We start from the raw sequence: 19001 nt of genomic DNA, 5'->3' as shown, positions 1-19001 counted from the left end.
TTGGACAAATATTAGCAAAACAAATCAAAATTGATTCTGTTTTTCTAATACTGTATCACTTCCCAAGCCCATCAGTCAAACCAAAATGGGAGACAGAGCTGAGGTAAAAATGGATTGAAAAGAGGCACATAGGAAAAAAACAAATTAAGAGAATAACAGAAAAGATGGCTAAAGCAAGGACGAGACAGTGGAAAAACAAGCAAAAGGACCAAAAAGCAATAAAAATAAAAAGAATCAAGAGGCGGAGGAGTAATTTTGCACAAAACATCCAAGACAGTCGTTTTGGTTCGTTTGACTTTCTCTCCTCCATCTCAGTGGATCATCTGTAATGACCATTCTCTGAAAAGCAAGCAGCTGCACGGACTCTAACTCATTTTCTCCTGCTCCCACGACACATTTTAGGGGGTAAAATGGATTGGAACTCAAGCGCAGAAAGCTTCTTTGAGACACACAACTGCTTTAACACCACGTTCCCAGACTGTGGTGGTTGGAAAAACTCGGGGGACGGACAACTTCCAAATGTGGAAGAAACTCTCTCTGTTCTAGCTAAGCATAAAGACTAGGCTGATTTTTAGCTGAGATTCATGCAAAAAGAAAAATGTGTAAAAACCTAAATCACATTAACTGCACTGAGGCCGTTTCCTTTTTGTGCGAGAACTTGCCTTGTTCGACAAGCTTTAATCCAAGGTCCTTACTTTGGCATGGCTGAATATAGTCCCTGGGTTCTTTTAATGGGAACAGCGCTGCCTTATACACACAGAGGCTTTTCATATTTAACATCAATCCATCCTTTCTGAAAGATTATGGCACCATAGGTTCTGTACCTGCACCTGACTCAACTGTTTACTCGACGTTGAGCTGCATAAAGAGCCTCCCCTCCAGGTAATAAGTAGACAGAAGTTGGGTATGAGTTCCACAGCAGGATGCCTCTGAGCTTGTTATTAGGTCTATTTTGAGTGGCTTCTTAAGCTTTAGCATTAAAACTAACTAAAAACAACACTGACCTTCTTTGAGACTGCTCAAAGACTCCAGAAGGCTTTTGTTCTGGTTGCTTTTCAAATGTCGCCCCCTCATCAGTTGAGGGTTGAAACACCTGAAAGAGAAGTTGCATATGATTGCATAGTGGTTATCAACAGACTTCCCTCTATGCTGGAAGGAAAGAAACCCCTAGTAGAAGAGTTGCTTTCTCTCTGCTGGTTGCGTTTGTCTGGAGGGGGTGTTAACTTTTGACTTGAATCCTTTAATCATCTGGACTTGAGAAGAAGCTATCCCCATCCTTTTTTTGTTTTCCTGTAGGCACTAGTACCAGCTGATATTTTTATTTATTTATTTTATGGTTAAAATTTTAGTTGTGCTTGTTTCATACTGGTTTAATTTTGACACTACAGACCTACTCATATTCGCCATTTCCCCATCTTTGCTTAACCTCTTTTTATGATAGCGTGTCCCTTTAAATCATCAGTAATGACTGCTCAGATTTTTCAAGCCTGACCTTTTATGGACTCCACGTCTGTCTTCACCTTGTTCCTCCCCTCAGGTGTTCAGCCTTTGCCTCTCATACCTCTGAAATGACACCATCCGTGTACACTTGTTTACTCACCCTCCATCTTCAAACAGAGCCATATCAAGAGATGGCGCAGAACGCACTGCTGCACTCGAGAATCAGGCAGCACTTGTATCCCACAACCTTTGTCACCCCATCTCTCAACACCATCTTCCTCTGTGACTTCTGCAGCTGTGTAATAGTTGTTATCTGAGAGGCCAGGAGGCGATACGATTAGTGTTTCTTGAGGTGCGGATTTCACACTAAGGAAGAAAGACTAATCCTATGGTTTCACATCTGTGTTTACAGTATATTATATTACAGGGTCACCTTCAGTTGATGTTTTTTCCTCCCTCCTTTTTAACTGTTAATATTTGTGTAGTTTTTCACCTGAACTGCTTGTAGCCTCTGACTCTGAACTCTCTGCTCTCTGCTCTTATAGCCCTGGACATCATGTTGCATAACATTAAAGAATAGTAAGACCTGGCTCGTTAATGCATTTGGAGTGGATCGATATCTTGGCACACAAGTGTTTCCGTCATACCAATAACATGGCCTTTAGCCTGCAGCTTTAGAGCGTTTCAAAATGTCTGAGTGAGTTCTTGACCTTTTCTGTACAGACACTATAATGTCTCGCGGTCTAAATCTTTTATTCCCCCTCCAGGCTTGCGTTATAAGAAAATATACCCTGGATGAAAGTAGTCAGTAATCCCTTCGTCTGTGGCTTTACAAAGGGCTTTAATGCTTTTACATTAAACCATTGATGCAATTTGCAGTCATGTCACAGCATGCTGTTTTGGTTAAATAACACACGAGACACAGACTGTAAATAAAGATGAAACTGAAACATTTCTCAAGTATCCAGGATTTGGATTATTTTCCATAGTTTGTGTGTGTGTGTGTGTGTGTGTGTGTGTGTGTCTGTTCTTTTTAAAAATAATAATAATCAGTGCATTTTTTTTAATGATTAAAAAAATCATTAATATTCATCCATTATCTGCTACTTGTCCAGGTCACGTTATATAATCTTGTATATATTATCATGAAATTTTGAGGCAGCAGTCTTAATCCCACAGAGCTCAAGGTGCTCAGCTTTTTCTATGATTGGTGGAAAAATGCAAGTCAATACGAACAAACCCTATCAGTTTGAATCGCACAAAAAAAATACAGATTTTGACACAACCAGTTCTGTTTTGAATCCCTATAAAAGACCTTTTATCTCTTTTCCTTATTTTGTATTGGGAACTATGATAAAAACACAAGAGACAAATGTTACTTCTCACTTATAGATAGCACAGGCAATAAAAAAAAAAAAGAAAAGAAAAAAGAAAAACTGAATGAGCATCAGATGTATCGGCCAGACAATCGGATGCCCGCGCCTGTGAGTGTTCGTCTAACTGGATGTGGATCAAGCCATTCTTGGAAGGGTTAATAATCACTATACTGGGACTCAATTCATCTATAATCTGAAGAAAATTTTCAGTGTTGGCCATGGCAAGCTGAATCAGGCTGCTCATGTTAAAAACTGGCACATAAAAGCTAAATGTATTGACATTCAATAGTGGATTTGAAAGGATTTGGATATGATAAAATCCTAAGAACAATTTTAAGATGCAGGAAATGATTCACGGCTCTGGAAAGATGCTAGAGTTTGCATGTGATTATTTCTCTTTATGTCATTTTGCTATGGTCATTAGCATGCAAAGTGCAGCTTTGTACTGTAGTGTATATTACAACCTCATAAATTATTATTATCGCTCCTTAAGTGAAGACCTGTTACAGATACAGTCAGCAACAGTTGCTCTGATTTTAGCTAAATCTCAAGTAACATATTCAATGAATATTTATCCGTCTATCGCTGGATGTCAGCAGGCCGGACGTCACTCTGTGCTGCTCAAAAATTCCAAAGAGAAGTATTGACGTGTTAATATAGTCATGATCCGCTCAAAGGCTTAGGCTCCCATTGTTTTTAATTGAAGATGATATTTGGGGGATTTACTGGATGTGGGTGTAAGCAGTGAGATGCTCTGCTGTGTGTGAATGTGCCAGAGGATAAGGAAGTGGAGGGTTTATTGTCTGAGCATTGAAATTGGGGTTTTTTTTTTCCTGCGTTGGGATTTCATTAAAGTGAGAGAATAGGGCTGTCAAACAGTTCTAGCAAGGTGACTGATGTCTCCTCGCTACCTCAAAGGCAAAGAAACAGAATATATAACGTTCTTCATCCTGCGTTCGTAGCATACCGAAAATACTTATTGCATTTTGAATTACTGGTGACTGAAAGTGATGATAAATTAAAGAAGGATTCCTCAAAAGAGGTTTTTCTGCTTATCTATACATGTGGCATGCAAGTTGAGTTACTGAATTAAAAGTTAGGAGGTCTGTCTTGTCATGCTAATGGAGGCTGAGCATTGCAATTTTATCCGTTTAACTAAGTGCTTCCTTTATGATCGATGATTTGCTTAAGGGGCAGTTGGGCATTTCTGTTTGTACTCAGAAAATGATAATCCGACAGATGTTTTGGAGAAAATATTATGCACAAGTAAAGGATCTCATTTCTCATCAGTTTCATGTGGTGGACTTGTACCATATTAATCCAGTAAAGCCACAGCACAAATGTAATCAATAATATTGGTTTCATTGATCTTTTCTGAGGAAATACAGTTTTTTTTTATCAGGATATATACAAACTAATTCACTACTATCAACATTTGGTACCCAAATATTATTTTTTTTCTTTCCTGAGAAGTCACAGTTTTAAGATGCAGCGGTGAAGCCGATATCCTCATGACATCCGAGTTCAAAGTCGTGTGTCTGAAGAATCGTATGGGGAAAGGAACGTATTTCAAAGCTGCCTGCATATAGTAATGGGTCTGTATAGTGTTCACACATTGTGAAGAGCCATTAGTGAATGCATTTGCGAACATTTCTTTCAGCTTGTTACCTGGACGCACACTTGTGACACGTTGTTAATGGCTTGCTCTGTGAGTAAATTTGTGCCACTTTTGCAAAATGTAGCAATTAAAAGTAAAACGTGTACGGCTCAAAGTTTTCTATGAAAGATTTTCATGGTGGAAGTTTGTGTTTAATGGAGCTGTGTGACATCTACTAGCTAGATCACATTGTCTACATTTTATGGTCTCTGGATCACTATAAGCGTGGAGCAAATCCAGTGCCACAAACTATCACGATGGTCAACCCAGCAGAAAATGATCTGTACTGCCCGACCATCATCACCACTCCCAGTTATTTTGAAGCAAAGGACAGAATTTTTGACTGCTCAGTGAAGTCCATGTTATCTCAATCTAACACACTCTTCACTCTGAGTGATTGCAAAACCTGCACTACATATCCAGCTGAAATAATATATGCATTTCATCTGGATATTATTAACTGTCTCGCTTTTAGAATGCTATACATCCCAAAGTTTGTGGCCTCATTTCAAGATTTCTACAGCAGGACATTGAAAATTTGTTTCAAAATCACGATCCACGCAAGAAACAAGTCCAAGCGTTTCCAGGTTGAACACTATCCCCAGGCAGCTCACTCAAATAATCAATATGTCGGCGAAAAATTACTTCTGTAGGTCCTTCTTTCACTTCTGCTTTCTGCTGTTCCTCTACCTTTTACCTTACTCTTTCTAATAATACTGTAAAAGCTCTGTAATGGTTTATATTTACTTTCACCAACCCATCATTTTCTGTAGCATCCCTGCAATTTCATCACTGGCTTGTTTCTGAGGAGAGAGCTGCTGTCAGCAAGAAGTGTAAAAGTGGATGATAGTCAGTCAGTTAGGGTTTTCTGAGGGATTCGGGGGCATAAAGTACTTCTTTGGAAAAGTTTCTGTTACTCCACTAAGTTTTGAATCCCCTCTGCTCTCCACTTGTTCAGATTCCATCAGCTTCTCTGGCAAGGTCTATTGATTGGGCTGGCTCGGTGATCCCCAGTAACTGAAAGGAAGGAAAACGGTTTGACTGGAGGCTCCTGTGCAAACAAACATTACTTTGGAAAGTAGGGCTCTGAATGCATAAAGAAAGAGCAGCTCCTTGAACACAAGCTTTAATCCAGTGTTTCAACAATGTTGCGTATTCTAAACAATGCGCGCCACTGAAGCTCTGAGTCGAGAGTCAAGAGATGTTTATCTAATAGCGAATGTAACGTTTGCATCGAATTGTTGTAAAGCAAAGGACTAATTATGCGTTGTTTTCTCTTTGGGCTTGTAATTATGTTCGGAAAGCAGGCTTGGTAAGCCACGAGCAACACTGCGAGATGTGCAGGAGGCCTAACAAATAGTCTGATATTCATTCTCCCTCTAGCTAAGGTTTTCGTTTCCACTTCATCTCTAGCTAAAGCTGATAAACCAGCTAGTCACCAACCCTGTTCATCTGGTGCCTGGCAGGCAGCGTTATTGATGATGGTGAAACTGCTGTGGTGAAAGCAAAGAGAGTGAGTAGCAACAATTAAGCTCCGATATGTTCCTGTGAGCTGTGGGAACTGCAGACTCTTAAGCTTTAGTTCCTGTGATGGTCATTAGATGCTGGCTTGGAAAAGCACACTTTAACTGTTCTGCAGTGCTTGAAACAACCCAAACTTCTCTGTGTATGCTACGTGTTTATACTAGTTGCAGTGGCTAATGAGGGAAATGATGTTGAGCCTTGCTTTGGTGCCTCTGCCTGAACAATTTTACACACATTGTGCTCAGTTTTGCATCGTATTGCTGCAGTGACTGATCTATAAAGAAATAGCTCACCTGGAGTCACCTCAGAAACAGGTCAGTGATTTTACAGATACTATGTCCTTTTTTTTTTTTTTAGTCTGGGTTTTGTCTACATAAAATATTTCTAATTTCCATTTCTGCAGGTGTGCCCCTGCCAGTTTTAATCCTTTGCAGCAATTCAGTGCAATTCAATTCAGGTTTATTTGCATGGTGCAAAATCACTTTCATAACTGGCACGTCAAGAGGTTTTATAGAACAAGGTAAAGACCCTGCAGTATTTTAAAGAATACATAGAGAGACAGCATTATGTGGTTAGGCTTCAATTCTAACTTTGTTGCCTTTATGAATGTTGGAGGGTTGCTTTTGCCCTCTATAACTTCTAAAGCTGATATAGACTGCCAGGAGTCGTTTCAGGGCTCATACAAGATTTAGCCTTTTATTTGAGCTTGAAGCTGAAATTGAATCTAGTTTTTAAGCCTTATTTATATCTCTTTTCCAACTCTGCTGTCATATTTCCCTTTATAGAAAACAAGTAGACTCTACTGGGGCTATTTTAGCACATTAACAGTTCAGGTTTACCTCCCCAACAATTCAACACCAGAGTCCAGACACTTTAATAGGGTCCTTGTGGCACTTCTCTCTTTTCTGGCATGAATCTTTCATGGTGCACCGAAACACTCAATCCACTAGTGGTGGACGCTCAGGAGACAGTTTGGCACACGCTAAGGATCTCTCCTAATGATCTGTGCTGGAGAGAGCAGTGTGGACACCTGCCAAAGAAAGAGGGATACTTTTTTATTTTTTATTTTTTTATTTTTTTGTGGTAGCTGGCGTGATGAATTTCACATCAGACAAAAATCCTGAAAGATTATTTTCTGGTTAGTATCTGAAAAGGCAGATCTCAAGCTTGGAGCTTGAATCCAGGTGTCCCCATCAGTTGTAACACTTGCATGCTTAAATAATGTTCCTTGCAGCTGGGTGTAAGTGTCTCTGAGTGTACCAACTGATGCTAATTACAAACACTATGTGGACACATTCTAATCAGAAATCTGTTTTGGCTTTACAGTTATTTAACTTTCAGTATTTTGTAGCTTCTCTGGGGGAAAAAAACCCCAATACAACTCTGACTTTTAATAAAAAAAAAACTAAAAAAAAAGCTTATACTCTGAAGCATCTTTTCTGCTCCGCTTGCAGTATTATCCCCCAATTTAAACAATATCTGTAATGGGGATGGTTGGCTGATGTTGATCCCAGACATTCATTAATTCCACGCATGAATGATCTACAGCTCAGTTCGTCCTGGTTGTCCGACTGTGGCTTTTGTTTTGGGACTTGCTCGTAATTGACCAGAGTGTTGTGCTGACTCAGGGTGGCCTCACTGGCCTTCAGAGACCAAGAAGGCTGTGTCACCGCTCACAATAAATGTGGATTTAATAGGCAGGAAATGGCTCTGCTCCAGAGCAGGTCTAATACGAGAGGCAAGAGGAAATTCGAGAGGGAAAGGTATTCAAGTTTAGGTGGGAAGTTTAAGGCAGAAACAATGGGAGGAAGCTGATTCTGTGTTTTTCCTGCCAAAGGTGCAGCTGGTTTCAGGTGATGACACAGCACCTCGTTAACGCAGCAGTGACTCGAGGCTATCATGCCAGGGTGCCGGGGTGATTTATTATCCGTTTTCCAATGAAAGCCTCCTCAGATTAGAGGGATGCCTCGCTTGTGGAACCAAATATAACAACTGCATTACAAAACAGGCAGGTCGGGAAAGGTGTCAAGAGCATTTTGAGGCGCGCTTCATGTTTATTTATGAGAGCAGGCTCTTGTCCGTGTAGTCTGAAATAATCCAAGTTGTTTATCTGAGGAAGCGATAAACAAGTCAACATGATTTGTGTATTTTTTTTATTTTTTCCCCCCCACAAAAGGAATACACAGAGCATACAGGTATACGGGGGGTTGGCAGTTTCACTAAAACAGTATAGAAGCATACCACTGGCTCGTTTACTGTATAATCGACCTGTGAACATCAAAATACTGGTCCTTCTGTAACCGTTACCTGCTGCTGTTTTGCATGTATTTTTCTGCCTTTACTATAGTTTCTTATGCCAGGTCATTGCTGGATATGCACTGTAGTACAATGAAAAAATCCCATTACAGAGGGGGACCAGATTAGCGATAGTACAGCATATAAAATGAACCACTTACTGCTATTTTAGATTTACTCAAACGTAACAAAAATACAAGTCATGTAGCTCTGTCTCCTTCTTTCCCGGATAAAGCTCTCTCTGTCTGTGTCATGGATGAAGCTGTGGGGAACATTAATCTGAAAGTGACCTTTATGTGAATGACAGAATGACGTTACAGATTGATGAAGCAATAAATGTCTGAAAAAATGGGCTTTAGTTGCTTTGAGGACTTAATTGAGCTTAAAATCAGGCTGATGAAATTTCATAGTTTTATAGTATGTGGGGAAAAAAACAAATATGGATGACATGTGACACATGAATCCAAAGTAACATCTTTTTCATGTATTTTTCGGGGGGTGTAAGATATTTCTCAAATGTTTTCTTAATCCCCACAGCACTGCTATAGATGGTGGTGATGTCATGGTGTGCAAGAACCGTTTCTGTCCCCATAAATGAAGACCTGCTCTAAATAGTTGTCTAGAATAAACTACAAGCCGCTTATCATTGTATATCTCTTGGCTCTGGGCCACTGAATCAAAGCTCAGTTGTTTACAGTCAACCAATAAGGTTATCTTCAGCTTAAATGTTATTTAATAATTGTGCTATATCTATTTTTTTTGGTCATCCTTGTTTATAAAGTAATAACAATACAATGATAACACCCAAAAATAGTTATTATTATTAACCAGTTGCCATGTTTTCTTTTCTACTCATGTACAGAAGTTACACTCTTTATGCTAAACGTTGATGTGCTAATTATGATGCTGTAATAACTACTACAGATACTGATTAATAAGACTGAGGAGACATGTTTTTGGTTTTGGTAAACTGATCAGACATTTAGAATAAAATTAGTCCAAATGCTGTGATAGGACAAAAGGTTTCACTGTGACAGCTCCTGACTGATTGTTACAAATAATTACTAAAAATAACATCATTATGTGCAACTCCGCAACATGAAGTCATAACCCTTATTATGTTTCCTGAAATGATTCCATAACGGTGTGTTATGAGCTCTTCTTCTGGTGGGTGAGTTATGCTTGCTTTGTGTTTGGAGATGATGTTCATAGCTAGAGCTGGGCGATAGAACGATAACGATATGTATCGCGATATAACTTTTACTCGATAGAGAAATTAAGCTATCGCGATAGACCTCGCCGCTCTTGTCCTCTTAAAAAAAAAAAAAAGGTCAGCCAATCCAAATTAAGCAGCGCAGAGCCGAACCAATCACAGCCGCAGCGTCACGTCGCGTGACTTGTTACGTACAGCACAAGTGCCAAGCCGCACGTGTGTTTGTTTGGGAAACAGCCAGCGGGTAATGGAGCCAGCGGGTAATGGAGGAAATGAGTGTGCCGACTAGAAAAATCAACCGAGCGTGACCGAAGAGAAAACAGATGATGGTTCCAATGCCGGAGAGATTGTCGAACGGAAGAGCCATAGAAGTTCCGTAGTGTGAAGGTATTTCGGCTATTTCAAGTCTGACAAAAACAGAGTAGCGTGCACAAATGTGCCGAAAGCAAGTCTGGAAATACAATAAACTGGTGCATGCGTCACACTGTGCGCCACGTTATTGTTTCGATGAAATGAATTTCTACAATACTGTTACTGTTAATTCTCCTCTCTGCAGTGTTTAAATGCTTACATATACACACAGTTACTGTCCCTCCACACGTACGACTCGGTTCTGCTTCTATGCCCCAGCTTTGTTTACTTTTTCCCACCGAGGCTTCTAGACTTCTGATTGGCCAACATTTCTGCACGGTTAGGAATCTAGTGCCACCTGCTGCTTTGGCATGTTCATAGCAGCGTTTTCCTTCATTTCTGCCTTTATGTGTGGACGGGATTATTTTTTAAAACGAAAACGGAAAATCTCCGTTTTCAAAAATACCCATGTACGTGTGGACGTAGCCTCAGTCTCTGACTGGAAGCGCTAATTCGTCATTCGGCTTTTGTCAGACTAAAATAACTGTTAAAACTGTTTGAAAAGCTCAGCTATACAACAAGGAGAGATTGAGAATTTCCTTTTAGTTCTCAGTTTATTTGATATTGACAAAAGTTAGTCAGTTTTGTCTGTTCTTCTGTAAAACAAACTAAGATTTATTTTTAGAATTAATATTTTGTTTCTAAGTGGAATTGACAATTTAGTCTGTTTCGTTTGTTCTATTTTGAAACTTAAACGCTTTAGCGGCTGCCTTTTGTGTAGTTTGCAATATTTGCCTTTATTTATCTGAAAAAGTCTCATGTTCCTTAAGTACATCTACCCTGTTGAACTTATTATGGGAAATAAATATTTAAATAAAAACAAGCTGCTGATTATTTCACATTTTACTTGTGAGCAACGGCACATTTAAATCTTACAAATATAGTTATTTGGCTTATATCGTGATAGATATCGTTATCGCCTGAAATGAAAAAAACATATCGTGATATGAAAAAATCTCATATCGCCCTGCTCTATTCATAGCTGTGATGAATCTTGTAACATCCGGTGTTTTTGAGAGGAGGACAGAAATAAAAGGCAGTCTGTCATCTTTAGATGTTGTAAAATCCAATCGGTAAGATAAACACATGCATAAAAGCCTGCATGTTGTAGCCAGCGCAGCAGTTGGTTGCCAGTATTGGGGTGCAGTGCCAAGTGAGCGCAGCTTGTTCCAGTCTGACAGAGTGGACTAAAAAAATTCAGTTACTTATTATTTTTCCTTGCTCAATAAGAGCAGAGACACTATGTTGATAAAAAAAAATTGAGCCTTTTAATCTTTGAAATTACATGTTTTCAGTCCCATTAAGTATAACGAAATGTGATATATAAATACAGTTGCCATTGCCACAGGTGTATAAAATCAGGCACCTAGCCAGGCGGCCCCTTTACAAACATTTGTGAAATAATGGGTTGTTGGAAAGAGCTCGCTGAATACGAGTGTGGTGCTGTAATGGGATGCCACTATTGCAGCAAATCAGTTTGTGAAGTTTTTTCCCTTCTAGATATTCCACAATCAACTGTAAGTGGTCTTATTGCAACATGGAACGATTTAGAAACCACAGCACCTCAGCCACAAAGCAGTACAGCGCATAAAGTTAGAGAGGTTGCAGAGTGCTGTGCTCTGCTCACTGCTGCAGATTCCCAGACCTCTGCTGGCTTCAATATCAGCACAAAAGGGGATCTTCACACCTGTAACATCTACACAACCTCTACAGAGAAAATATCCATCCATCCATTTTCATCCATTTATTCAGCCCAAACAGAGAAGCCCAGACCTCCCTCTCCCCAGCCACCTCCTCCAGCTTAGGAGGAGATGACCGGGGGAACAACAAGGCATTCCCAGGCCAGCCGAGAGATATAATCTCTCCTCTGAGCCCCTCCCGAATAGCCGAACTTTTCACCCTATCTCTAAGGGAGAGGCCAGCCACCCTTCGGAGGAAGCCCATTTCCGCCGCTTGTATTCGCGATCTCGTTCTTTCGGTCACTACCGACAGCTCGTGACCATAGGTGAGGGTAGGGGCATAGATCGACTGGTAAATTGAGAGCTTCGCTTATACACTCAGCTCTCTCTTCACCACAACAGACCGGTACAGCGTCCGCATCGCCGCAGCCGCTGCACCAATCCATCTGTCGATCTCCCGCTCCCTTCTCCCATCACTCGTGAACAAGACTCCGAGATACTTGAACTCCTCCACTTGGGGCAGGAACTCGTCCCTGACCCGGAGTGGGCACTCCACCCTTTTCCGGCTGAGGACCATGGCCTCAGATTTGGAGGTGCTGATTCTCATTCCCACCGCTTCACACTCGGCTGCAAACCGTTCCAAGGTGAGCTGAGAAAATAACAAAATGATAAGAGGAGCATCTCAATTTGTCTATTTAAAATTGTGTTATATACTGGGATTTTTATTATTTGAGCTATTTTTTTTTTTTAATATTTTGTAAATGTTGTAAATTATTTAATTGGTGTGTTGATTTGTTACAACTTACTCTCTTTAGCAACTGTGACCACATAATTACCTCTGGGATTAATAAAGTGTCCTGATTCATGACATGGTCTCAGGCACAAAGAAGCCCCGCCCACTTGCCAATCTTCTGTGAGCATCCAATGAAACGTAAGTTGGCTCAAAATGAAGGAGTAAAGAACTTAAACATCTTGTTTCAGACAGTGGTTGAACTGAGAGGTTGCAAAAGACCCTGTTTTAGATAAATAAGTGTTACTTTGAACAGTGAATCAAATATGGAATGGGAAATGAGAAATGAGTCCCTCTCTACTTCAAACCAAAGACTATAACATAGTGGAACATATTCATAAGTGCCTAACAGAGAAAACACAGAGCATTATGTCATCCTGTGGTTCTTATGCAACACCAAACAGTGGAAGCAGCAGATGGACGCCATCGACTCTAAATTATGACGAGTTGTGAGGGGAAAACTGCAGATTTATATTGTTTGGGAATAACCATATGGGAACCCCCTCTTGCTGAGTAATTGAATTGTGTTTGCATTTGCTGTGGAATGCCGTGGGTCACATTATTAAAATATATGCTCAGCCCTACCGTTCAGAGGACTTATCACTTCATCAAAACTTCCGATTCAGACCTACCCCTCTGGCACACTCTCGTTATACGGTCTCTTTCATTGTAGCAGTGGTTTTGCTTTAGAAGCTGCTTTTTTCTTCTACTTGTTCTTCTTCTTTTTTCCCGTCAGAGAAACCCCAGCTCAGATTGTCTCTGCCAGATGCTTCCTTACTCTAAATCATCTTTTGAAGTTCTAATCACGGGTATAAAATGGCCCGTAAAAGCTCTTTTGTGGCTGCCAGTTATTGTATGTCCAAATATAACAAAATGGTTTGAACTCACAAAAAGTGACCAACCAGCTGTCGGCTTTAGATCCTCAACCTCTTGCTAACAACAACCCATTGAAGTCCCTTTTCCACTTGTTCTTTCATGACTTCTCACACATGACTCACAGATTTGCATATCAGCCCCCTCTTAGTCACCGGCAGCGTGCGATTATGCACCTTCTGATACATTCTGTTTGTACATTAATATAAGCAGCAGATGTGGATTGAACAGATGCAGGAACCCCAAAGCGTATCATCCTTTGAGTGTACAAAAAGCACATCTACACATTCAGCAAAATTGTTCTAAATGATATAACCAGCCATTCATCTTTTGTGTGAAGCTGATGCATAACTGTTCAGTTTATACGGATTACACCACTAACAGAGTCTGATATACACCTCGAGATGACAAATGTTTTGTCTTTTGTATTTTGCAACCTTAAAAATGTAATTTTTCATTAAAATTCATGTCAAGCTTTTTATGGATTTATCCCTAAAATGACTCACTTCTTTTAATCTTGCCACAGCAAATGTTTAAGATCCTGTTTCATTCCTTTCCCCATTTTTGTGGCTTTAGATATCCTTGCTATTGCTCTGATTGATGCTGATCAGTTTGGGGTCCCTGCAGTCGAGGATTTTACTGACTTAACTGTACACTCCTGTAGTGTAAGGGAGATTGATGAGCAACTCTATAAAACCACATCTGGATATCCACTATGTTTTTATAGTCTAGGTGGTTCTAATCCTCTGGGCTGACATTAACTAGATTTAATTTCTTTTTAGCCAAAAAAAAACAGTATTGCATTTTTTAAAAATGTAGCAGGAAGGGAAATGAATACTTGGATATGATCTGGATCACATATACCCATCTCGGCCATGTGATCAGCAATATATCACCATGTGACCAGCTTTTGACCTACGGTCCTGGTTTGTTTTAATCACTGGCCCGCTCGTGGATCGCCTCTCCCAACAACAAGCCAATTAGTTCAACCAAAGAACAGTCGGAGCGCTGTCAGATCACGTCTGTGTCTTCTCTGTGTGCCCGTGGAAATGGATCATTCATCCATTTGCCCTCTTGAATAAGCAGCTTTGGGGGTAGCATGCTGGGCTGCTGCTGCAGCAAATATTGACCGGTGCAGATTGCGTCACGATGGTGTGTCGATGTGTCGTGTGTCTGTACACCAACAGTCGTATAGCTGTGTGACCTCGATCTTCCCACGCTGTGACCCCTGCAAAGCAATACAGCAACACAGATGTGAGCTTCAATAGCAAGTACTGGCTGCAGTTACATGCACACATAACTTGAAATTACTTGAAGTGGAAAGGATTTTAACACTGATGTTTTTGTATTCACCAGTGCATTTGATTTTCATCTACCTATTAAATAGTACCGTTTAAGAATGAAATCCTCTATTTTAGCATACTCTGAAGTCAATCTGTTGCTGATTAATGCTGCCATTTTACTTCTTTTGCTTTTCTTAACATTTATTTGATGATTATAAACTCCAACTTCCATCATGCCATTTAAAAATTTTTTTTAATGCTGTGGCATATCGTCTGTAACATCCTTCAAAAAGAAACGGAGAAGGACGAGGAGTTTTAACATTTACCAAATCCTGCATTTTGTGCACTTTTTCCTATTTCTTTTGTGCTTTGGCTTTTAAATCCACCAGAGGAGTGAGACAGGCTGACATTATAAAAGATGGAGTAAGTTTCAAATAAAACTTGAGACATTTCCTGGTTTTCATTCTGTGAGGCAGAGCGTTCTGTCGAGACGCAGCGAGGCTGGCTCTGGCTATTTTTGTTCTTTAAACATTTACTGGAGAAAATGATTACCTTCGTGAACATATTTCCAGCGTAAGATTCATTGCTTCTATTTCCCTTAATCATATTGGGTGCTTGTTTTTCCACATTCTGAGCGATTGCTGCTGCTTTCATTGTCGGTATTCATTTGTGTAAATGGGAAAAGGCGCTGTTTAAAAAATGCTGCTTTGTCAGATTTAATGCCAGGTCTGAAGTAAGGAGAAACAACAGTGATGACCCTTTACTGATCTACGAAAGGTTTTCACTGCATAGTCATTCAATATGTGGTGCAATTAAAATGCCAAGCAACAAATTATACCGGCACCGCAGCTCCAGAATAGTTATAGAGCTCATAATTCATTTGATACCAAATCTTACCACCCTGAATTTAAGACTAATTTGAGCAGTGCGGTTGTTTCCAGTGTGAAGGATAGCCGGAGCTCTGTATGCTTTGTGGTATCTATAATAAGCTTTTAGGGTGAGAGGAGAGGCCCTGTCAGCAATAATCAGATTCATATTTATTTCCCAAAGCTTCATATGAAACCACCTTCAGAGAGAAGTCTTACAGCATACTATACTGATAATAGAGATGACATCATCTGGTGGGGATTTTGGAAATCCTGACTCATCTGCCCACATCTGTGCACATACTGACCGCTTTGGGTTGTGTTTGCTGTATTGTGTGCAACAAGAAGATGAATTTAATGAACCTGTCACTACTGAAAGCACTTTGTGCAGTTTGAGCTGTAATTACTTTTTAGTTTATTTTCAAGCATTCTGCACTGAGCACCCGTCCATGCATCGTGGCGTTTCTTTTACGATGGTATAAAAAAAAAACATTACATTTTTATTTGGGGTGCTTTGATGCCCAATTATGATAGCCGCTGAACTGAAGGGAAACGTTGCTTAATCGAGAGGTCCTTTGTAACTACAAATGATCCATGTTTATTAGCAGTACAGTGGTTGGAGATGCATTTATATTGTGGAGCTAAAATGTAGGATTCCCATTCATACGAGTGCATTCAGAGTTGCAGAGCCTTTGCTAGACTGTCTCTAGCGAAGAGCTCAATGTCATTGTGTGGGAGCTGGAGATCTATTGGTAATCAACAGCAAACACTGGAAGCTTTGGCAGCAGGCTCGGTCTGGGTGCTTTAGCTCACTGAACAGTTCAGTGGGAGAGAGTGGAGTTCTTGCAGGAGAGAAAGACATAAAATAAAAGGCTGTGAAAAGTGGGTAAATCTTGCAACAAAGCGGCAACATTGTTGCAAGATTTACCCACTCGAGTCAGATGGTGGCAACAATTCAGTTTACAAGAACTAAATCATGATGATTTAGTTCCACATTTTAACCAAACCAGTATCCTAGATCTCAATAGTTGAATCAGCTACGGTGTAGATGTGGGGACAATGGATGGAATCCCATTTTGTGCAGATGTTCATCGACCCCAGAAAACGACTCATTGAACCCTGATTTTTCTTTTCTTATTGTAACCATTAAGTCAATATTTGTTTATTTCTCATGAAGTTTTGCTATATTTACGTTACATTTTCTACATATATTCATATTCCCCTCAGGATACTTGTAATCGCTTTGTTGATCTCGGTAAAAAGTCAAGGATGTAAAAATTGATGCTGTGATTCACATTTGATTCTTACTCTTGTTTCATTATTAATAGGTTTCAGAAGAAAGTAGGCTAAAAGAGAATTTTTACTGACTCCGTTCTGATTTCTTTTTATTTTTCATTTCATCGCATTTACAAATTCTTTCTCAAGCAAATACGGACAATGTTAAGATTACGCTGCCAAATTTCTATGGCCGAGTGCTCAGCTTGCACACGGATGTATTGCAACTGTGCCCCCTTAAATATTATTCAAACTGATATTTAAATCAACATTTGATGTAATCTTCTGACTTTTAGCAGTTTGAAGAAGTTTAAAGTTGTTTTCTTGGAGGTTGGTCACTTCTGGAAAGCTATAGTCATTACATGACATTTACAACAAAGAGCTATGAATATAGTTGATTAGTGTGCTGCTGGTGGATGAGAACGCTTTAATCATTTCTTGTAATCCTCTACTTTTTTGTCTTGCTCCTTTTTGTTCTATATTATTGCATTGGGAATTTTCTTTGCAGATCACAGCTATCTGAACAGCAATATGTGCTGCTCAAAGAGGTTTACTTTTGTCTGCAGACACCAGTCAGTCTGTCATTTATAACAGTAGCTGCTGTGAAAATGTCAACCGTATTGTTTAGCAGTGTGGTTTATGTGTTTATAATTGCATCCGTGTCCTTAATTCAGACCTGATCAATATCTATCATTCTGTTTGCCTGGAGCTATACCAATTTAATTATGACTGGGTTTGGAGCTGCAATGCTTTGCTGTCAGCCGACTGACCCGTTTGTCTGCCCTCTGTTTATTTTGCAGATGATGAAGTTTGCCTGGGATAACTACAAGCGCTATGCTTGGGGCAAGAATGAGCTGCGGCCTTTGACGAGAAACGGGCATATTGGCAACATGTTTGGTGAGTATTTGCTGGAGACTCAGAAGGCCTGAAAGGTCACCTGGTTTTTTGGTATTTATTTATTTATTTTTAAGACCCACTGACCTTTCTCTTGGAAGACTTTCATGTGAAAGACAGACTAAAACTAGGGAGGGAGGCAATTTTGTGATCAGTAGAAGCACCAGCCACAGAAACTAATTTAAAATCTATAGTTTTGTGTTTGGGTGGACAAAAGAAGGATAAGAAGGTTGCAAATGTCTTTATTAGAAACAGACCAGGGCCGACTGTTTCTCAGTTTGGAACGGATGGACAACTACACCAATCTTAAACTCTCACAGGCTAGCACTGATTTAGAATTTCAGAGCAAGTAGTCTGCCTAAAATAACAATTTGACTGAAAGTTGATTTTTGGCTTTTTAATTCCATGTTTTTGTGCTGTGCTGGGGAGAAAAAAACACTTCATGAAAACACTTTTTTTTTTCCCACAGCAAAATTAATATGACCCAACAGATAACACTGACATCCTGATAACAAGCCAATACCGGCCCATCATGATGTTCCCACAGTATATTTGGAGATGGTTTTTGTCCCGTTGCTTACTGATACCATTTTTTTTTCCAGTTCTGAATGTCTTTCTAACAACTAACTGACCGCGCACACAAACAAAAATCAAATTTTCTTCAATACAACATGTCATCTTGGCAATTAAAAAAAAAAAAAAAAATATTTAAACTATATAACTTCCCCCTAAACCAAGTTACATAAATTTTCTCTCACTTTAACAACTAATATTAAAACATGCTCACATTGGTGAAGTTGGTTTAAGTTTTTGTTATAAATGTTTTGGCAAACTTTGTGTCTTCAGTCACAACAAAGACTTTCCATGCTAACTAAATGTTAGCACGTGGCCTACTGCTGTGTATGCGTTGCACATGCACGAGGCTGATCAGCTGGTTACTGATTAGGGCAGAGAAAGCCGGAAATCAGCCGATTCCGGTTCCTCGCCTGTCAATTGTTGCATCTCTATATATTATTGCAGCGGTCCCCAACATTTTTTTTGCACCATGGACAATATTTTCATAGACCGGCCTTTAAGCTGTCACGGATAAATACAACAAATAAAACCAGTACCAGTACCAAAATAAGAAGATTTATTCATGACACACAGGAAAAGATTAAAAAATAGTGATAAACACAGATAAAACCCCAGAAAACCATAAATTTCCCACTCGAACATTGCGGCCCGGTACCAAACGACTCAGTGGGGGTTGGGAACCGCTGTATTAGTGCATCAATATTCACAAGCCCTCAAATGTACTCAGGATGTCGTCCAGCACCTCATGACGTTAAATATGACAGACGTTAAATAAGCCAAGAAGAGAAACATAAAGTCACAAGGTCCTTCGTAATTTTGGATTTTGATAATAAGGCAGCACACATGGAT

General features: G+C 39.8%; 1 protein-coding gene across 1 annotated transcript in view; it reads left to right on the top strand.

Annotated features, from left to right (window-relative positions):
- Nucleotides 1-19001, top strand: part of LOC146699010 (mannosyl-oligosaccharide 1,2-alpha-mannosidase IA) — a 198793-nt gene that overhangs the window by 59663 nt on the left and 120129 nt on the right. Inside the window, exon 2 of the mRNA XM_085471929.1 lies at nucleotides 17483-17579. Within this exon, the coding sequence (XP_085328055.1) occupies nucleotides 17483-17579 (97 nt within the window). The remainder of the gene's footprint in view (nucleotides 1-17482; nucleotides 17580-19001) is intronic.

Source organism: Copadichromis virginalis, linkage group LG11, assembly GCF_057382275.1.
Source record: "Copadichromis virginalis isolate Kocher_CV1m ecotype Utaka linkage group LG11, C_Virginalis_male_GT1.1, whole genome shotgun sequence".
In the NCBI taxonomy this organism is placed as follows: domain Eukaryota; kingdom Metazoa; phylum Chordata; class Actinopteri; order Cichliformes; family Cichlidae; genus Copadichromis; species Copadichromis virginalis.
This window is presented reverse-complemented; position numbering and strand designations above follow the sequence as displayed.